The 18,871-nt window shown below is 46.2% G+C and overlaps 3 protein-coding genes across 7 annotated transcripts in view; 1 reads left to right on the top strand and 2 right to left on the bottom strand.

Moving 5' to 3' along the window:
* The window catches only part of srp54 (signal recognition particle 54), a 5,385-nt gene extending 3,892 nt beyond the window's left edge, over positions 1–1,493 (bottom strand). For both annotated transcript variants that reach the window (XM_085441958.1, XM_085441957.1), the window contains exon 1: positions 1,389–1,493. The gene's annotated coding sequence lies outside the window, so the exon portion shown is untranslated. The remainder of the gene's footprint in view (positions 1–1,388) is intronic.
* Positions 1,494–2,145: 652 nt separating this feature from the next.
* Positions 2,146–9,051, bottom strand: haus2 (HAUS augmin like complex subunit 2). The gene is made up of 7 exons (XM_085441965.1): positions 8,943–9,051; positions 8,570–8,656; positions 4,793–4,891; positions 3,296–3,365; positions 3,046–3,178; positions 2,868–2,976; positions 2,146–2,326 (listed from the first exon to the last, which is right to left on the bottom strand). Exons 2-7 carry the CDS (start codon positions 8,654–8,656, stop codon positions 2,213–2,215), a joined length of 612 nt encoding a protein of 203 aa, XP_085298091.1. The 5' UTR covers positions 8,943–9,051; the 3' UTR covers positions 2,146–2,212.
* On the top strand, positions 7,631–14,995 carry lrrc57 (leucine rich repeat containing 57). 4 transcript variants are annotated; one of them, XM_085441964.1, is made up of 6 exons: positions 7,631–7,851; positions 11,262–11,522; positions 13,355–13,490; positions 13,740–14,008; positions 14,293–14,478; positions 14,563–14,995. In XM_085441964.1, the coding sequence occupies exons 2-6, from the start codon at positions 11,439–11,441 to the stop codon at positions 14,602–14,604; spliced, it is 717 nt and encodes a 238-aa protein (XP_085298090.1). In that variant the 5' UTR covers positions 7,631–7,851; positions 11,262–11,438; the 3' UTR covers positions 14,605–14,995. The 4 variants fall into 4 exon arrangements, with proteins under 4 accessions (XP_085298090.1, XP_085298088.1, XP_085298087.1 ...); XM_085441962.1 differs by lacking the exon at positions 7,631–7,851 and adding an exon at positions 8,655–8,793; XM_085441961.1 differs by lacking the exon at positions 7,631–7,851 and adding an exon at positions 9,579–9,792.
* Positions 14,996–18,871: the final 3,876 nt, after the last annotated feature.

Here is an 18,871-nt window from a genome sequence, read left to right as displayed (position 1 = left end):
TTCGTTCATATCGTTTCTGCTCACTTCAGACTGGCTCTGAGTTCGACCTTTGCGCCCGCTCACCCTGAACGAGCTGTGGATTTTGTTAAATGTATCTGAATGCATGAAATGATTTAAAGTGAATCCTCAGACTCCTGCAGCAGCTCTCAAAATGAAAATGATGCACATATTTAACAGAATAATGCTGTAGGCCACAGGTGTCGAACTCCAGTCCTCAGGGCCGCTGTCCCTGCTGCAACACGCCTGAATGACACAAGTAGGTCATTAGCAAGACCTGACAGGCGCTCATGAATGAACACGATGCATTTAAAGTACTTTTAGACGTACATTTTTCCAAGCACTACTTCACTTGAGTGGAGGTGGGGTTGCCACCTCAGCATGCAGCTCTATAGAGTCTTGTTACTAATGTTATTCAGGTGTGTTGCAGCAGGGACACATGGAAAAGTTTCAGGAGACCGGCCCTCGAGGCCTGCAGTTTGACACCCCTGCTTTAAGTGATAATTATAGAAACATCTGGAAACTGCCAAACTCCCAGATTACAGATGCTGTTCATGCTGATGGTGAGAATGAGCCGTGAGGACAGTTGTGAAGAAACCTGCTGGAAGTTTTTAAAAACATCCTGGAAAGTTTTTGATATTTGAAGCACTCATAAACGTTCAAACTCTGGAGCACAAGATTTGCAGCTAAATTTGAGATGGTCGAGATGTCATCATCGTGGACGCTGCCCAGCCTGTCCAATCAATGCTTCTGTCTCATGGCTTCTAACAGCTGATGGAGGGCTTCATCATCTCAGCAACTCTGAGACTCCGGCACTAAGAGCGGAAAACAGCCCCCTGCATAGCTCTCTGGCTGTCCTCACACCTGGTTCAGTACACGGACGCACGATCTGTGATTTTGCGGTCGATCCTTTCTTTGTGTTCCGATATCTGAAAGGAGCTGCCTGGAGCCACCGATCAATCAGATGTGAAGCTGAACACATGTTCACGCTTGAGCCAGGAGGTGACAAATTAAAGGAAACCCCTCCATGGAGCTTCTCGGTGACCCGTTTGGCCCCTCACGTCGGCTCTCTGGACTCAGGTGGAGGTCTGGATGACCCGAGCGGGACCCCGGGCCCTCACCGGTACCTCTCACCCCTTCGGCCTGTCCGATCACACAGAACTGATCAGAACATCGATCAGCTCCTCATCACGTGATCGATAGTCGCGCGGATCGATCGCCTGTTTATCGAATAACACGTCAGCTGTTTACAGTTAGCACGGACCGAGCGGCTAGCATTAGCTCTGTTAGCTCGGTGCGCTCACGCGGATAGAGACGTACTTCCGGCCGTGGCAGCGGGCCCGGTACGGAGAACCGAGCCTCGCGGGAGCGGAGAGAGGTGCGGGTCTTACCGTGTCCGTGAGTGTGCTCGTTAAACGGCAGCAGGACCAAGACTCCACCACAGGCGCGTTATCCAAAACACCGGAAACACCGCGTCATTCCACCAGCCCAACCGGAAGCACTCAGGCTTTATTTAAAAAAAACAAACAAAAAAAAACAACAACTTTATTCAGAACATCAGATGTTTCATTTCCCTTTAATTTGTTGTCTATTAGAAGTTTTTCCATAATGGTTTAGTTTAAAATTGATTAAAATGAATGCAGCTGTAGTGGCGTCATCGCGTAACACCGAGCCACATGGACGTTAAAGGTTTAAATCAGCTGATCTGTGAGCAGCTCCCACTACGGACAGAAACCACACTTAAAAACGTGTACAGGAGGGGGCGGGGCTCTGTGGATAACCACCTGAGCCTGTTCCATGATCTCATCATTGCATCATGATTTCATCAGTGCAGCCCTCTGAACACACCTGTCTGCACCACAAATGCCTCACCTGTCCACTTTTACCTATGCAGCATCAGTGCAGGCTCTTTGAGAAACTTCAGCCCCCTCACGTTTTTTTTTGTTTGTTTGTTTGTTTTTAGGTAGGAAGATCACATGCCCACACCCAATGACCTCACACAGCTTAAACATGCATTTCAGTTACAACCGATCAGATCCTCCCACACCTTCCTGCATGCTCAGAGTTTCAGCTCTCATTTTGAAACCAAGGCAGAGGTCAAAGGTTACCTTGTTTCTGTGTTGAATAACCAATCAGAAACTGCATATGGAAAATGTGAAAGATTTTATTGCAAACGTTTACTAGAATAAATTCAAAGTGCAACACATGATGAAGGTTAGGGGTCAGAGGTCACCAGGTTGCATCCATCAACTGACTTCCACTGAAGAATCTGACTGGACAAAGTCTCCATCTCTGAGGCCTGGATCAGCAGCTGGGCGAGCGAGGAGTCCTGAGAGAGAGAGAGAGAGGTAACAGTTGAGCTGGGATGAACTCTGCAGCCAATCGGAGGATGCTATTCAGTGTGTGAGAGACTGACAGGAAATGACCATGAACAGGGAGGTGGCCAAGGGCGGAGCCAAGAGATGAGCCCAGTCAACAATACTAATTTGTTTTTATCAATAAAGCTTGATGCTGCATCGCACAAAGAGTTTTTTCAGTCAAGCCCCGCCTCCCGTCTCTGACCCATTTCTGTACAATACCCCACATTGCTGATGTCAAACCCACCAGACTCCATTCATAAAACATCGGTTTTTAGCTCACAGAAAACAAACGTTTGCATTCGACTGTGATGATCCAAACTAATGAGTTCAGACCTCAGGGTGACACTAGCTCACCTGTTCTCTCAGGTAAATTTCCTGTTTTTGTGAATGGAGTCTGGTACACACAGATTCTCTCAGGTGTATCAAATGAACAGTGGCACACGGCTTTAGTTTGTCTGCGTACCGCGTGGCCTACTGCCATCCCCAAACCAGTGAGTTCGTGTGACTGACCAGCAGAGCGAGACGGTCTCTGGCTGCGGTCCTGCTGTCGGCAGCGCTTAGCTTCTCCTCCAGAGTCTCAATGAAGTCCATCATCAGCTTCAGGGACTCCACCATGAACCTGAAACACACCACAGACCGTTACAGAGTGCCAAGGACCACTTTAATCACACTGAGCATCAGGCATTACCTGTGCAGGTGAGCGTGCACGGGCAGGTTGGTGCAAGCCAGCGGCTTCATGAGTCGCTGCCTCAGACTGTTCTGCTCTCTCAGCAGTTCCTGCATATGATCCCCGAGCATCTGCAGCATCTGGAACCTCTGAGCTGCAGGACACAAAAGCACCTGATCAGAGGGGGCGTGGCTCAGAATAAGGTCTGGAGTGAAGGTTGGTTTAAAAACATCGACCCCTCGAATGTGATGATGACGTCACCTGGACTCACCGAGGTGGAAGCTGTGGGCGACATCGGCGCTTTGCTCGTCGACCTGCAGCAGCTCCAGCCGCAGCCGCATCTGCACGAACAGGAAGCAAACAGGAAACAAACACCTTTACGTTAGCTGACACAGTCACATGACTTCTAGCCCCGGTGCAGTCACTGTCTTTTTAACACAGCTCCTGCAGGTAAAGCTGTTTCATTCACACAACAGCATCTCATTCTCCTGACCGGACCCACAGCGAGCGCACACCTGTCACCGCCCGCAGTCGACGCGCTTAAGACGTCAGTGCTCAAATCAGAGTTTCTGCAATGGGAAGCGTTTGGTGAGACGTGTTCATAAATGACACACCGAGCACGCCAACGTACAAAACAGGAATCTATTAATAAAGCGATACTGCTGCTGTGGAGATGCTAGCATAGACCCGCTGTGATGCACAGGACTAGTTACAAGATACAAAACTAGCTACTGGTTTCATTAACCTGTGAATGAGTCTGAAAGCTGCAGAAATGTAGGAATAGTTACAAAGCCAAGAGGAGGGACTTACAGCGCGTTAGGGGACTAGTTAGTAATTAGTGTGGATGCTGATTAAGGATCCACGGTATTGTTCTTCTACTTTTCATCTTCCATACGTTTTTCGCCGTCTATCTCCTTCACGCCGCTCAACTTAGAAAAACCATTCAACCACCATGTGTACTTGTATTTTTCTCATCTTTAACATTTATATTTGTTTAATTATTCAACTTTATTTAACAAAAGTTTACAATCTATTTCAATGGGAGAATCTTCAAATTCTCATTCAACTTACTCTCAAAACAAACAGATTCAAACTTTTTAACTTTTAACATTCGTTCAGATGTTTTCTGACTCTAAATTTTCTTTTGTCATTACTCGGCTTTTTCAAATGCACATTTTAAACATGTTCGGCTACTTTTCAACTTTTTCTTCTCTGTGATCGTCAGCTTTCAGCAGTTCTGAACTTTTGTTTTCAGGTGAAAAATTCTGTATTTTTCAGTTTATTTAACATTTTTAACTTAACATTCAGCTATCAGCATCCACACTGCAGTTTCTTCAGAAAATGCAGAAGATACACAATCCAAAGTTTAATTAGCTAACCACGACTAGAAAAGGAAAACAACAAAGTGAAGGCGCCGTGAGCAGCCAATCAGAGACACCAGGATCCACGAAGCTGCTCCGTGGAGGTTCTTAGTCTGCCTTTAAAAACATGACGACTGTGCTCATCATCAGCACTAGGCCCAAATCAGAGGCTGTCTCTCACGGTGACAGAGCGTGACAGACTGCAGTCAGCTTAGAGCGGATGATGTCATCCCTCAGGAATGACATCATTCACTCTGAGCTGCAGGCAGGAGAGCAAAACAACGTTTCTCCTGAGAAAATTAAAAAATCCGATCTGGCCGACATCCGGCTCAGGCATCGAAGCAGGCGGGGCTCTGCACTCTGACATAACGTCCCAGCACATCCCCGAGACAGCTGCATGCACATACCTCATCCAGCTGCTTCTGCATTCTGATTTGGTCTTCAGCCTCCTGCAGATGAGAGGAAAAGACGGGGCCTGTACCACTGGAGGCGGAGTCTATTTCCTCCTGAGGACAGGTGGGACAGAAGCAGATTCAGATTTTACTCACAAGCTTTAGTCTGGATCAGAACCGGATCACACAGGTCAACTCTCACTCAGATCTGAACCTGTCCTCAGACACCTCTGAACCGTGTAAAGTAGGGCTGCACGATTAATCGTTAGAAAATCGCGATCTCGATTCATACTTATGTGCATCTCATTTCCAAATGACAACGATTAAAAAAAACAAAACAAAAAAAAAAGACGACGACGATTGTACCGCATTTTGATCCGGGACGTAATCTGCATGAAAACAAGCGCTCACTCTTCCTGCTCAACAAATGACAAGGGCGGAGCCTTATACCACGTGATACAGAAGCGGTGCCGTGTGATGCTAAAATTAGCAGGGAAAAAACAACGGAGAGCACGTCAGGGATGACGAGAGAGTGACAGGAGAAAATCCGTCCCGGTGTTCCAGATCTACTGGCGTTTAGATCAACTGGCGTTGGTCGAACAGATGTGTGGCAGTCTTGCGTTTCAGGAGCTGCTACCGACAAACCAGCAAAAAAAACGCCAAATGTGTCATCTGTGACACTTGTGAGGTTGTCTCAAACACACTCCGTCAGTCTTGATGCTGTTGAACAACAAAATGTATAAAAATGTGGCGAGTTTACCTGGTGATATCCTCATGCGCGACGCGATCGCAAAAACAGCAAACAAGTAACACCACGCCGATGTTGTTCACAGGACAGCAAGAGTAAACGATCGGGAGACTCTTGTCGTCGTCATCGTTCCCCTCGCACGGTTTATTTCTCCGAATTCAGCGTTTTTGCTTCACAACTAAAGCGAGCAGTTTACTTTGTGCACTAACATGGAGTCGGGTCAACCAGCGCCACCTCTGGCCAAGTGCCACAGCCTACAGCCAGATCAACCTGTGACACACATCTGCACCACGTTTGAATTCGTGTCATGCACATTTGTACCTTTCAATTGTGTCTGTTTGTGCGTCATGCAAATAAACCTTTGAAAAGAATGAAATGATATCACATATTCCTTATTGGCCTACATTTGTTCAAAATCCCAAATTATATACACAAAGTCATAGAAATCACCACTCCAATTGGTCATCATGATTTTGATATTCTCTTTTTCCATAACAATGAAATACACCTTGGACAAATATGACACATCAATATTTCATTAGTGTTGTAACATCACATGTCGTTAGCATAGTCTGCCTGTGTCTTCCCTCTGCAAACGAACATTTCAGAGTTGGTTGTTATATACAGTCTGTATAAGTGTGGTTAATCTAATAAACATTTGTAAGGAGATGGCAGTTACTGTGAATGTACTGCAGGTGATTAGTAATAAACAGTCAGACAATGACCCTGACAATCTCATTCAATCTTGCAGATTGAATGCACCTTCTGTGGAAAGTGGTACCACACAGTGTTGTGGACAAATGTTGTGGGTGCTAAATAAACAGAAAAAAGTGATCCCTGTTGTCTTTGCTTACTGATTGTTTTTAGTGTTGACAATCCACATTGCTGCCATTGCATCTTTCAACATGTTTGTGGGCAGATTTGGATGTACCAGGGGTAAGTGCAGCCACTCAGCCTCTACTCAATGTGATCATAGCAGCAGGTGCAGATGTGTCACAAGTTAATCTAGTAGTGGGCTATGGTAGTAGTGGACTGACCTCCATTGGAGACTGCTCCAGCTGCTGTGTGATAGTGGATCTGCTACAAATTGAAGATCATAAGCAAGTTTTGGAAATTAACCCTTGTATTATGTTGAAGAACAAACAATTGACATTGATTTTGTTGCAGGTCATTTAGATCCATACTGTGTAAATCCACTCAGAATTATCCAAAAACTGCAATAAAACAATAGCAACTTTTTTTCCCATCAGATAAACATGTAGAACACAGACATACAACAGTTAGACTTTCCATAACTATTGTAGGAACAATTTGGTTTTTCGTTCTTACAAACACGTATTTTGAACTTGCCCAACGTTCTCAGTTTTTCAATGCTCAACATTTTCAATTTTGTCCACATGCTGGACAAAATGTGCTTTCTGCAGATGTGCTTCTTGCATTCCTCACAGAAAGTGCTTGTTTTCAAACAGGAATCTTCCTAACTAAGATTTAAAACAAAGGATTTCTACGTCTCCTCCAGTCTCACAAACAGATGACAAACCAAGCAACACACCTGAGTCACTGACTTTCTTAAATCCACTCACTCTCACTGGCTCTGTTTATTACTAATCACTGTGTAACTGCTGTGAATTCACAGTAACTGCCATCTCCTTACAAATGTTCATTAGATTAACCACACTTATACAGACTGTATATAACTCCAGCCATGTTGATGGATTGCCTATATTGGCTGGAAATATTAATTTCCAGGGAACAGACACAGACAAACGATGCTTACAGGATGTGATGTTACAACACTAATGAAATATTGATGTGTCATATTTGTCCAAGGCGTATTTCATTGTTATGGAAAAAGAGAATATCAAAATCATGATGACCAATTGGAGTGGTGATTTCTATGACTTTGTGTATATAATTTGGAATTTTGTACAAATGTAGGCCAATAAGGAATATATGATATCATTTCATTCTTTTCAAAGGTTTATTTGCATGACGCACAAACAGACACAATTGAAAGGTACAAATGTGCATGACACTGATTCAAACGTGGTGCAGATGTGTGTCACAGGTTGATCTGGCTGTAGGCTGTGGCACTTGGCCAGAGGTGGCGCTGGTTGACTCGACTCCATGTTAGTGCACAAAGTAAACTGCTCGCTTTAGTTGTGAAGCAAAAACGCTGAATTCGGAGAAATAAACCGTGCGAGGGGAACGATAACGACGACAACAGTCTCCCGATCGTTTACTCTTGCTGTCCTGTGAACAACATCGGCGTGGTGTTACTTGTTTGCTGTTTTCGCGATCGCGTCGCGCACGAGGATATCACCAGGTAAACTCGCCACATTTTTATACATTTTGTTGTTCAACAGCATCAAGACTGACGGAGTGTGTTTGAGACAACCTCACAAGTGTCACAGATGACACATTTGGCGTTTTTTTTTGCTGGTTTGTCGGTAGCAGCTCCTGAAACGCAAGACTGCCACACATCTGTTCGACCAACGCCAGTTGATCTAAACGCCAGTAGATCTGGAACACCGGTCAACCACCCAAACATCAATAACGGGAACCTTATACAGCGCTTCCCTATACCCGTCGAACTCCCGCAGGCACAAAGAAATTACGGAGGCTATTACTTATGACCTGACCAAAGATATGGCTCCCATCAACACTGTGCAAAACGAGGGATTTAGGAAAATGATCAACACCCTAGAAAAACGCTACACAGTGCCGTCCCGCAACTATTTTTCTATTGTTGCACTACCTGCTCTATACACGCAGTGTCGAGCAACGGTGGAGACGGAATTTCAAGCAGTACAACATTTAGCGACAACAAAACGTGAGACATTTGTTGTTTTTATGTTTATTTATTGTTTTTATGTTCGGTCTCAACTGTTACGAAGTTGATGTGCAGTTAATAAGTGCAATAAATATTTATACTGGAAAAGAGAATCGTGATCTCAATTCTAAGCCAAAAAATCGTGCAGCCCTAGTGTAAAGCTGCTCTGACAGACCGCCTCAGCCTCCTAAACACTTGTTCGTGTCCTTACCTGAGACAGCGCTCCCACGGAGACACACTTAGAAAGCAGGCTGGCAGCTGGAGTCACGGAGAACGGAGACAAATCCCACTGATGCATCTGAAAGACAGGAACGTCACCTGAACCACACCAGCCTCAGACTCTGATATTCACCTGGACCAGGTGTTCAAACCTGAAACCGGATCTATCCGAACCAGAACCCTGTTGGGTTCCAGCTCACAGCTCTGCGTGTGAAGGCAAGCGCCATCAAACTAAATCTCCACATTTTTAAACGGACTTTGAAGCAGCTTTAAAAGGCTTTTTTTAACGGACACACCGGCACCGTTCAGCTGCCTCTGGCGGTCGGTTAAACACAGTCTAGTGTCGGTTACCAGCTTTTTCTTACCGTTAAAACCGAAGAACCGAACCTCACCGCTGCCCGCCCGACCGTTTGTTTTTGCTGTTTCTCTTCTTCAGCGAAAACGTTTGGCGGCTGCTGACCGCAACAGCGACCCCTCAGGATCCAGAGAGATCTTTTTTTTTCTCAAACTTTATTGAAATTACAAAGTGAACAGCCAGTCATTCCAGTTCAGCGTGAACAGTAGACATACAAGGCAAATAAAAGTAACAATATACAGTACAATGAAATAAGAAGGACAAATAAATAAAGGGGAAAAAAGGGGGGGGGGGGATGTGACAGACTTCATAATTTAGTACTTGAAAGTCGTGACAGCTCATTTGTTAAACATTTCTGAATGAATTTCAATCAATGATAAACCTTTTTTATTGGAAGTTAATTTAAGAGATTTTAAATAATATTCAATTTCAATCAAAAACAAATTAAATGATGGGGTTGAGTTTTGAAATTTACATTTATGTATATGGAATTTCCCTAACAAGATATAAAGATTGACAATGGCACATATTTTTTTTCCTTTAGTTTCAAAATAACTAACGTGTCTTTCTGCCTAATCCTGGACCAAAATCTGACGTCACACCCTGCTGAGGTCACATGACAAGAAGAAAGTCGTTCAGGATTTCAGTGACGTCTGTCACCAGGTGGCGGCGTTGCAGCCCTGAGCGGGACTTTCATTAGAGAAGAAGAAGAAGAAGAAGCAGGAGCGCAGAGTCAGGGCGGCTTCCGAGCTTCACTTTTCTACTGATCTTTATTTTTTGTCCTTTTATCGGATAAATTTAAGCACAGCACCTGGACACGCGACACTTGCACACTGGGGTCAAAGGGCGACATTGTGTCGGTATGTAAACAGAGCCGTTTCCGGTTATCTCAACTGTTAGCAGGGTGGCGGTGGCATCAATGTTTACAGTGTGTTTACAGTGAGGAGAGACTGGGGCCGATTAGGCTGCTGACGGTGAGTGTGTCACCTCTCAGGTCTCAGGTGAACACGTGACTCACCTTTACCTCCTGTGACAGCTGAAGGGTGAGCGTTAGCCTGCTTTAGAGAGACAGGTGTGTGAGTGTGGGTGTGCATCAGGTTGCCCCGCTGCAAGAAATTGACCACCTTAAATACCTCTTAAAGTCCACCTTAAAGCTGAAGCCCCTCTCTGCTGCCACAGCATTGATCTGGAACGCCTCAGTTTGGGGGATTTGGCGGCCCCTGTGGTGACCGTGGAGAACTCCAGGTGTGTTTAACACTACAGAGGAGGTTTTCCCACAAGTGCGTTTACTGAGCTCAGGCTTCAACACTAATGCATTTTACACATTACTGGGGTGTGCTGTAGAAAGCCAATGATAAGTCCGGTTTCTTCCCTCACACTCATTATTGACAAAGCTGGGTCAGGACCACTGATGGTCAAATTGGGATAAAGCGGCAAATTTAGAAGATTAATGTTGTAAATTTAGGGAAGCCTGCCTGCCAGAGTCAGCGTGGTGCTTGGTGAAGTGCAGTTATTAACGATGCTAATGGTTTGTATGTTAGTTAGCTGAGGATTTTTAACGTGAATGAGTTATTGCAGGCCTTCTCTGTTATAAAACACCTTTAATCCACAGGGAGTGTTTGATCTGTTCATCTGTGCATCAACATGGGAAAAAGTTTAAATCCTACGCCGCCCAGCACAGGTGGATATTGATACTGTTTCCCTCAGCTCAGGTCAGGACGGGTCGCTTAGAGAAAAGAATCAGGGTTTTCAAGCCAAACTCGGAGCCTTACGTTGGCATGATGCTGCGGGACGTGGAGACAAAGCACGTCTGTGAGCTCAGCAGCAGCCCATGCAGAGCTTTTCTCTGAATATTCACTTTGTTCTTCAGTCTTCAGTTTCAGAGTGAAACATCTGCACGCTGCCTCTGTTCAAATCTCACTAATAAACACAAACATTCACAATGGAAATCTATAACATGGAAAAGATAACAGCTTCTGTTAACCACAAGCTGGAGAAATTTACATCATACTGGGAAAACTGGGTCAAATATATCACGCCTCATAGGCCAGATTTTATTTTTACAAACCAATAACTGTGATGTATGAGAGTATATATTTATAGGATCACCCCCTACCAACACATCCGGTTTTTTGGGTTTTTTTTTTTGTTTTTTTTTGTTTGTAGGTTTGTTGGTTTTGTTTGTTTTTCTTATTTCGGATTATGTGATTGTTTCAATTGCTTCTATAGTTGTAAATATTCTCTCTTTATGACTCGGATGTAAATTAAAATACTATTTCGGTATCTAAGGCAAAAAAATAAAAATAAATAAACACAAACATGTTCACAGGTCTGTGAGCGAGGACACCTGAGAGACTGTTCACCTGCAGGGATTCACTGTCTGATCTCATCAATACCTGCTGACGAGGAGGAGCGCTGATACGGCTGTCAGCTGATCCATCAGCCTGTCTGGAAGGACTTCGGGTGGCCCTGCAAGTGGAGGGCTGGTACCTGGCTGCGGGTGCAGATGGGGAACAGCGCGCTGAAGTCTCACCTTGAAACCTCCCAGAAGACGGGAGTGTTTCAGCTGACGGGGAAAGGTCTGCAGGAGGTGAGTTGACTCACACATGCACAGAAAGATTTAAACACCCGTTTGACGCGTCAGACGTCTCAGTCCGGGCAGCCTGTGATTGGACAGTTCTCCTTTCAGTTCAGAGCCTTTACTGTCATTGCATGAAACTGGAGTGGTATCGCCGGGATGCAGAACAAACACACACAGAAACGTGTTCACACATGTATAAAAACGAATAAATCAGCAGGTGATCACCTTTTCTACACCTGCCCAGATGGTGTTTATCTGCGATTTGCTGAAGGGGTGGGAGCTGGGTCTGTAACTTTTTTGTGCAGTCTTTATGATGCGTTGGAGTCTATTTTTGTGCGTGTATGAGGAGCTTGTGATACAATATGACAGCAGGCCTTCTATGGCGGAGTGGTTGAAGGATTCGACTGTAACCTGTTTCGCCTGCTGAGCTTTCTTCACCGTGGTGGTGGTGTGGGCAGTCCAGGAGATGCTCCTGTGTGGGTTCCTGGGAGTCAGGAATCCTGGATCCTGTCCACATGGTCAGAAGATGATGGCCTGCTGTGTTTTTCCCTTTGGTGGCACTTTCCACCTACTGTGAGAAGTCAGGAACCGTCTTTAAACAGTTGTTAAAATCACCAGCAATGATGACGGCCCGATCCGGATGTATCTGCATCCGTTGGTACTGTGCAGCTTAGAGCCATGCTGACCTTAGCAACAGGAGCTATGTGTACTATTGTAAAAGCTCTGCAGCCGACTTGACAGAGGATAAGTCCGGGCAACTGAAGCTGTCGAGGACTCAGCTGTGTGTCCACCAGTTGTTATGTGTGACGATGCAGAGTCCTCCGCTCGGTTCTTTCCTGACTCTTTATGTGGTCCTGATGATGGAGAGTCCAGTCCAGTAGCTAGATGGTAGCATCAGGAGCCGTGTTTCCGTTATGATCGATACACAGCAGTTTCAGACAAGTCTGTTGGTGGCCAGCTGCGGTTCGATTTCGTCCATCTTGTGGATCGCTATCTGGCACCTCCTCATTTGTTTTTGTCTAAATCACAAAGCAAAAAACACAAAATGACAAAAAAAAAAAACCACACAGAACTGGAGAGCTCAGAGCTGCAGCATGTAGGCGTACACTCGCCTAGGGCTGCTCAATTAATCGAATTTTAATCACGATTACGATCTGGGCTTTCAACGATCATTAAAAATGACTGAGCCGATTATTAGCCCCTCCCTCGTGCTTTACTCTTGCGCTGCTCCGTGTGGCAAATCGAGCGCACCTCTCTGCATTTCGAACACGCCTCACAACAATTAAGAGGACCTGAGGGAAGCTCGGAAAGCTAAGCAGAAGTTATTTGGAGAGGAGAGTGACTGCCGTTGGTTGAAAAGAGAGGTAAAGAAAACTTCAGTGGTGTGGAAACATTATGGGTTCGCGGAGTCAGACGTGGATCAAGTAGACACAGTGTGTAAACTTTGCTATGGTGTAGTAGCTGCACCACAGAGCAACACTGCAAAGTTCACTAAACATAGATGTTTACATTTTTCATTCATTTTTTATATTGCAAACATTTGCACTGTTATCAGTATTTGCACACTATTTTATATTATTTTTTGACAATCTTTAAAGTCATTATTCAATACATTGTTATTGTTAAATAAATATCGTCAAATAATCGAGATCTCAATTTCAGTGAAAATAATCGCGATTATCATTTTTGCCATAATCGAGCAGCCCTACACTCGCCACCATTAGAGTGTGACACCCCAGGGCCTGATCATACCAAGCTTAACCTATACAAAACAGACAGCGTCCCGAGTCGCCTGTCCCGCTTGTCCTGAGTTGCCTGTCCTGGTCTCGGTCTGCTTTCAGTTTCCAGAGGAGCTGCAGAGGCTCACGGCCAACCTGAGGACGGTGGATCTGTCCGGGAACAAGATAGAGGTCCTTTCTGCCACCATCGGAAACTTCCCCCAGCTCAAGAGTCTGACGCTGAACTCTAACCGGCTCGGTGAGTGTTCGACCCGCAGCAGTTATACCTTTACACCTGTGTTTTAAAGCTAAGCAAAAAGCAACCACATTATTGTTTCAGCATTTGATTTGTTCTCTTTGGATGCTTTTTTTAGTTTAATTTAGGGTTGGAACGACTTAAAAATCCCCAGATTGTATGTCTTTAGATCCGGTTTAGCTGCAGAACAAACCGGATCCACCCCGATGCTCAGACCTGTGAGACCCGGTTGTGTTGTGGTTCTGTTTTCAGCTGGGATTCCCTCTGAGATCGGGAAGCTGAAGAAGCTGGAGACCCTGAGTCTGAATGGAAACCGGATCCAGCAGCTGCCCCCCACTCTGGGCCAGCTCAAAGCCCTGCGGACCCTCAGCCTGGCCGGGAACCAGATTTCAGAGTTCCCCTCCGGACTCGGAACGTTGAGGCAGCTGGACTTGCTGGATCTGTCCCGAAACAAGATCCAGAACGTCCCTGCAGAGGTGTCCGAGCTGCAGGTCATCGAGATCAACCTCAACCAGAACCAGGTCTGTAAGTCCACCAAAGAACCAGAACCAGGAGGAAAGCCTGGAAGGGCTGACCCTGTGCTGTCAATTCACCCAGTATTAAATATCAGTTTTACTTATAAAGCACCACAACAACAGTTCTCCAAAGGTGCTTAATCAATCAGTTATCAATAATTACTGATCGGTCACTCCATGACGTCTCCCACAGCTTTCTATCCCACAGACTTCCAAGGAGGTTCTGATAATCCCAGCCCGGGTCTGGTGTTGTTCCTCTGTACTAACCCGGTCCTCTATTCTCGGTCCAGATCTCGGTGGTGTCGGCGGAGGTCTCCCGCTGTCCCCGTCTGAAGGTCCTCCGCCTGGAGGAGAACTGCCTGGAGCTCTCCTCCATCCCTCAGTCCATCCTGAACGAGTCCCAGGTGTCCCTGTTCTCGGTGGAGGGAAACCTGTTTGAGGTGAAGAAACTCCGGGACCTGGAGGGATACGATCAGGTCAGTGCTGCGGTCTGAGACCAGATCGAGTCCAAGGCTGCGAGTCCTCCTGCGGTTTCTGATGACGCTCTGTTTCCTCCTCAGTACATGGAGCGTTTCACGGCCACAAAGAAGAAGTTTGCCTGAGAACCCTCAATGCAGAGTCTGGATCTGTGAGGTTCACCTGGAGGTGGGCTCGGCTGAAGCTCCGCCCCTCTTACCCCTGCACTTCCCACAGCTGCTGCTTCTGCTGCTGCTAGAAACCAGACTACAGCAGCCGGGACTCCTCACAGCGCCCCCCAGAAATCCAAACCTCCAGAGCACCATGGAGACAGGACAGGTTTCACGACACTGAAGAAGAGGACCGGTGCCATGTTTGACTGCATCAAACTTTATTGTTCACTCAGTCATGGACAGAGAAAACAGTGCAAGTGTTTAGTTAACCTTGTAGAAACATGCTTTGTAAAATGTCAGCAGCCGGTTGATTGATTATTAATTATTAACAGCTATTAAAGACGTCTAAAACAAAACGTGTGTGTGTGAAGAGTTAACAGCTGGAAGTTTCCAGATGTTTTCTGTGTCTGAGTAGCCGTTTCCTCAGCTGTAATCAATATAAACTACTAATGAAGGACCTAATCAGATGATCAATAATAAACAGAATGATCCTTTCATGTTAACTGGCCCAGCTGATCTGACAGTAATGGAAAAGTCAGTAAAGTTTGATTTTTGAGGTGCGGTGCGCGGCAGGAAGTTCATCTTAAGTCTTCTTCTTCTGTCTATTTAAATGCTGAAGACTAACACGCAGAAGGCTGTTAATCCCTCTGTGGTTTAAGCTCCGCGCTAATGACTGCTCAGCCTGTGCCAGCTGTCAGATGAACATCTCTCGTCCCATATTTAGGAAGCAGTCAAACTTCTCTTTTCCTGCGTGCTGATTGGTTCTCCTTCCCACCAGACGCCCGGGTCCACCTGAGAAAATTCTTTGGTAAAGAAACACCTTTTATTATTACTGATGGAGAATTTCACTTCCTTTTAATAAAAACTCAGTTAAAGGGTGACGTCCCACCAAGCATGCGAGCTTATGAAGCGCGAGCAATACGCCGGAAAGGGGATCCCAAATGGGTCGCTGCGCCGTTAAAGAGAACGGGTGTGTCCTGCACCAGAAACTGGTAGAAACATTGCTTGCAGACATCATCAGAGAGCTGCCGCATCAATAATACGGCTCTCCCGTTCCTCCACATCCTGCTGGGCTGAGATCCGTGACTGAGGGGGCCATCTGAGCTTTGACACATCAGAGGATGAGATGGGCAGGCAGGCTGTGTCCCAATCCAGCGACCGCAGCGCTTCCTAGTACGCGCACTTCGCGGAAATGGGTCTGGCCTTCGTCGCGCTGGCCAGGTTGCCTAGCAACCATGATACTAACAGCTGGTGTGACAGAAATGAAGGAGAACAAAATGTTTTGTTGTTCGTTCATGTTTTATGACATCACTTTGATTAGTTGAGTATCTGAGGCTGAGACCACAGGACTGTAAAACATGATTGTTGGGCTTCATTCCTGTGCTGAACAGTCATTTAAGATTAGCTAGTAAATAACAATTAGCTAATGTTGTTCATGAGACTAAAGTCATCTCACTGTGGTAATGTAAATATAATATGGCCAATATTATAGTTATTGTCAGATTATTATGATATATTACAGCAGTGAGCCTGAACTCTGTGTCAAATACTGAGCTTGTGGAGGTAAGCATCAACGACACAGAGCTCTCAGTTCTCACTCCTTCTTTATTCGTCTCCAACATCAACTGCGCATATCGCGCCACAAAACACAGGGACATACTTCCTATACACTGGGTGTGAGTGGAGCCCTCTAGTGGTCCACCACACATGCGCCCCCCCCCCCCCCCCCCCGAACACCCAGCAGAACTAGTCCAGGACCCGGGGCTTAAGCAAACGGCTGGAACGGCTGAACTGAACAAACCGCCGCCCATTCTTTCACCGTCTTGCGAAGACCCGGCCAAACAAACCTGACGCTGACCAGCTTGACCGAAGCCCGGGCGCCGGGATGAGAGAGGGCATGCACCAAGTCAAAAACACGACGACGCCACGAAAGGGGAACCACCGGGCAGGGGTGGCCGGTGGAAACGTCGCAAAGAAGGTGCGGACCGCCGTCCCACACCGGGGTGTCCTCCAGCACGAGGCCCGTTTTTGTTGACTGAAGGGCAAGGACGTCCGGGTCAGCACGTTGCTCGGCGGCCATGGCAGCGTAGTCAATGCCGACATACACCGGAGAAACCAACACACGTGAGAGACAGTCAGCGACGTGATTGGACTTACCAGCCACATGCTGAATGTCTGTGGTAAACTCTGAAAAGGCCGCCAACTGGCGCTGCTGGCGTGCGCTCCATGGGTCAGAGACCTTGGACATCGCAAACGTCAAAGGTTTGTGGTCAACGTACGCAGTAAAGTTGCGACCCTCAAGGAAAAAATGAAAATGTCGTGTCGCGAGGTGCAGGGCCAGCAATTCCCTGTCAAAAACACTGTACTTGCGTTCAGCATCCCGGAGCGTACGACTGAAAAAGGCGAGCGGTTGCCAGAGATCTGAAACCCGCTGTTCCAACACCCCACCCACTGCCACGTCAGAGGCGTCGGTGGTCAACGCGATCTCCGCCGACGGAAGCGGGTGGGCCAGCAGGGCGGCGTCAGCCAGCGCAGACTTGGCTGCGGAAAACGCACAGACGTGTTCCGGCAGCCAGTCAACCGGATCTTTGACTGTTTTACCTTTCAAGGCAGCATAGAGTGGCTGTAGCAGGTGGGTAGCTCTGGGGAGAAAGCGGCTGTAAAAATTTATCATCCCCAAGAACTCCTGCAACGCTTTAACCGACGTGGGACGCGGAAAAGCCGAAACAGCCTGGACTCTGTCGGGCAACGGAACCACACCTTCAGCGGAAATGCGGTGCCCGAGGAAATCCAGAACAGGCAACCCAAACTGGCACTTGGAAGGGTTGATGATCAGGCCGTGCGCTGCCAAACGCTGGAAAACCTGGCGCAGATGGGACTCGTGCTGGCTCACTGAGCAGCTGGCCACCAATATATCGTCCAGATAAACAAAAACGAATGGCAGCCCACGCAAAACGGAGTCCATCAGCCGCTGAAAGGTCTGGACGGCACCTTTCAGGCCAAACGGCATGCGCAAAAACTCGAACAAGCCGAAGGGGGTAATGACAGCGGTTTTAGGAACGTCTTCGGCGCGCACGGGAACCTGGTGATACCCCCGCACCAAGTCAATTTTAGAAAAAATCGACATTCCGGCGAGATTGGCAGAAAAATCCTGAATGTGGGGGATGGGGTAACGGTCATTCTCCGTGGCATTATTTAAACGGCGGAACTCTCCGCATGCAACAAACACAGCAGTGCTACTAATCCAAAATACTCAAAGCTTCATAGAACTGAAACAAACATTTATTTTAGCTCCATTCTGCTGCTGATACATACTTTAGGTTTCTGAACATTAAACTTGTCATTCACCTCATGCAGCGTTCCCTCTCTCACCTCGAGACCGCTGGGAGCACTGTGAGAATCATGTTCTTTGATTTCTCCAGTGCCTTCAACACCATTCTTCCCATGGTCCTGAAGGACAAGCTGGAGAACTCTGGAGTGGACCATCATTGCAGAGTCGTCAGAGAACTTCTGCAGGAAGCACTGGGTGGAGTTGTGGGAGAAGTCTGCAGTGTAGATGGTGAAGAGGAACGGTGCCAGAACCGTTCCCTGTGGGGCCCGCGTGCTGCAGACGACCCTGTCCGACACACAGCCCTGAGTCCTCACATACATATTGCTGTAATTGTTTATATGCTTTATATATTCTGAGGTAAGTTGATCTATAGTGTTACATCACATTCTATAAGGATGTTATGTGTTTGTAGACTTTCTGCCCAGTTTGACCCATTTAGCAGAAGTCAGCCTGTTTAAGGCTCTGATATCTATTCTGTATGACTTAAAGCAGTTATGACATGGTCTGATTTTCTCACCCAATAAAGGAATATTTCATATATCAATCTACTCTTCATTCTATCAGACACAGTTATCACAGCTCGTACATTTTCTTTTTACACATATATGTAAGCATTGAGCCAAATTCAGTAATGCCAGCATACTGAAGGAACGACATTTGTCTCTTATATATAATACATCTATAGATACACTGTCAAAGATACTTGAGTGTCTTTGAGTGAAGATTTAAGGTGACAGGAAATATAAATAACTGCAACTTGAATCTTTACTGAAGCTCAGTATTTGGCACAGAGTTCATGTTCACTGCTGTAATATATCATAATAATCTGACAATAACTATAATATTGGCCATATTATATTTACATTACCACAGTGAGATGATTTTAGTCTCATGAACAACATTAGCTAA

Source organism: Copadichromis virginalis, linkage group LG19 (assembly GCF_057382275.1).
Source record: "Copadichromis virginalis isolate Kocher_CV1m ecotype Utaka linkage group LG19, C_Virginalis_male_GT1.1, whole genome shotgun sequence".
NCBI classification, from domain to species: domain Eukaryota; kingdom Metazoa; phylum Chordata; class Actinopteri; order Cichliformes; family Cichlidae; genus Copadichromis; species Copadichromis virginalis.
This window is presented reverse-complemented; position numbering and strand designations above follow the sequence as displayed.

Excerpts from the sequence above, each read along its gene's own strand:
- haus2 (XM_085441965.1), bottom strand. The coding sequence starts at position 8,656 with ATGCATCAGTGGGATTTGTCTCCGTTCTCCGTGACTCCAGCTGCCAGC. Across the intron at positions 4,892-8,569 it reads CCGTGGGAGCGCTGTCTCAG|GAGGAAATAGACTCCGCCTC; the intron begins GTAAGGACACGA and ends ACCTGTCCTCAG. Across the intron at positions 2,327-2,867 it reads GAGACCGTCTCGCTCTGCTG|GACTCCTCGCTCGCCCAGCT; the intron begins GTCAGTCACACG and ends TCTCTCTCTCAG.
- lrrc57 (XM_085441964.1), top strand. The coding sequence starts at position 11,439 with ATGGGGAACAGCGCGCTGAAGTCTCACCTTGAAACCTCCCAGAAGACG. Across the intron at positions 13,491-13,739 it reads GCTGAACTCTAACCGGCTCG|CTGGGATTCCCTCTGAGATC; the intron begins GTGAGTGTTCGA and ends TTCTGTTTTCAG. Across the intron at positions 14,009-14,292 it reads TCAACCTCAACCAGAACCAG|ATCTCGGTGGTGTCGGCGGA; the intron begins GTCTGTAAGTCC and ends TTCTCGGTCCAG.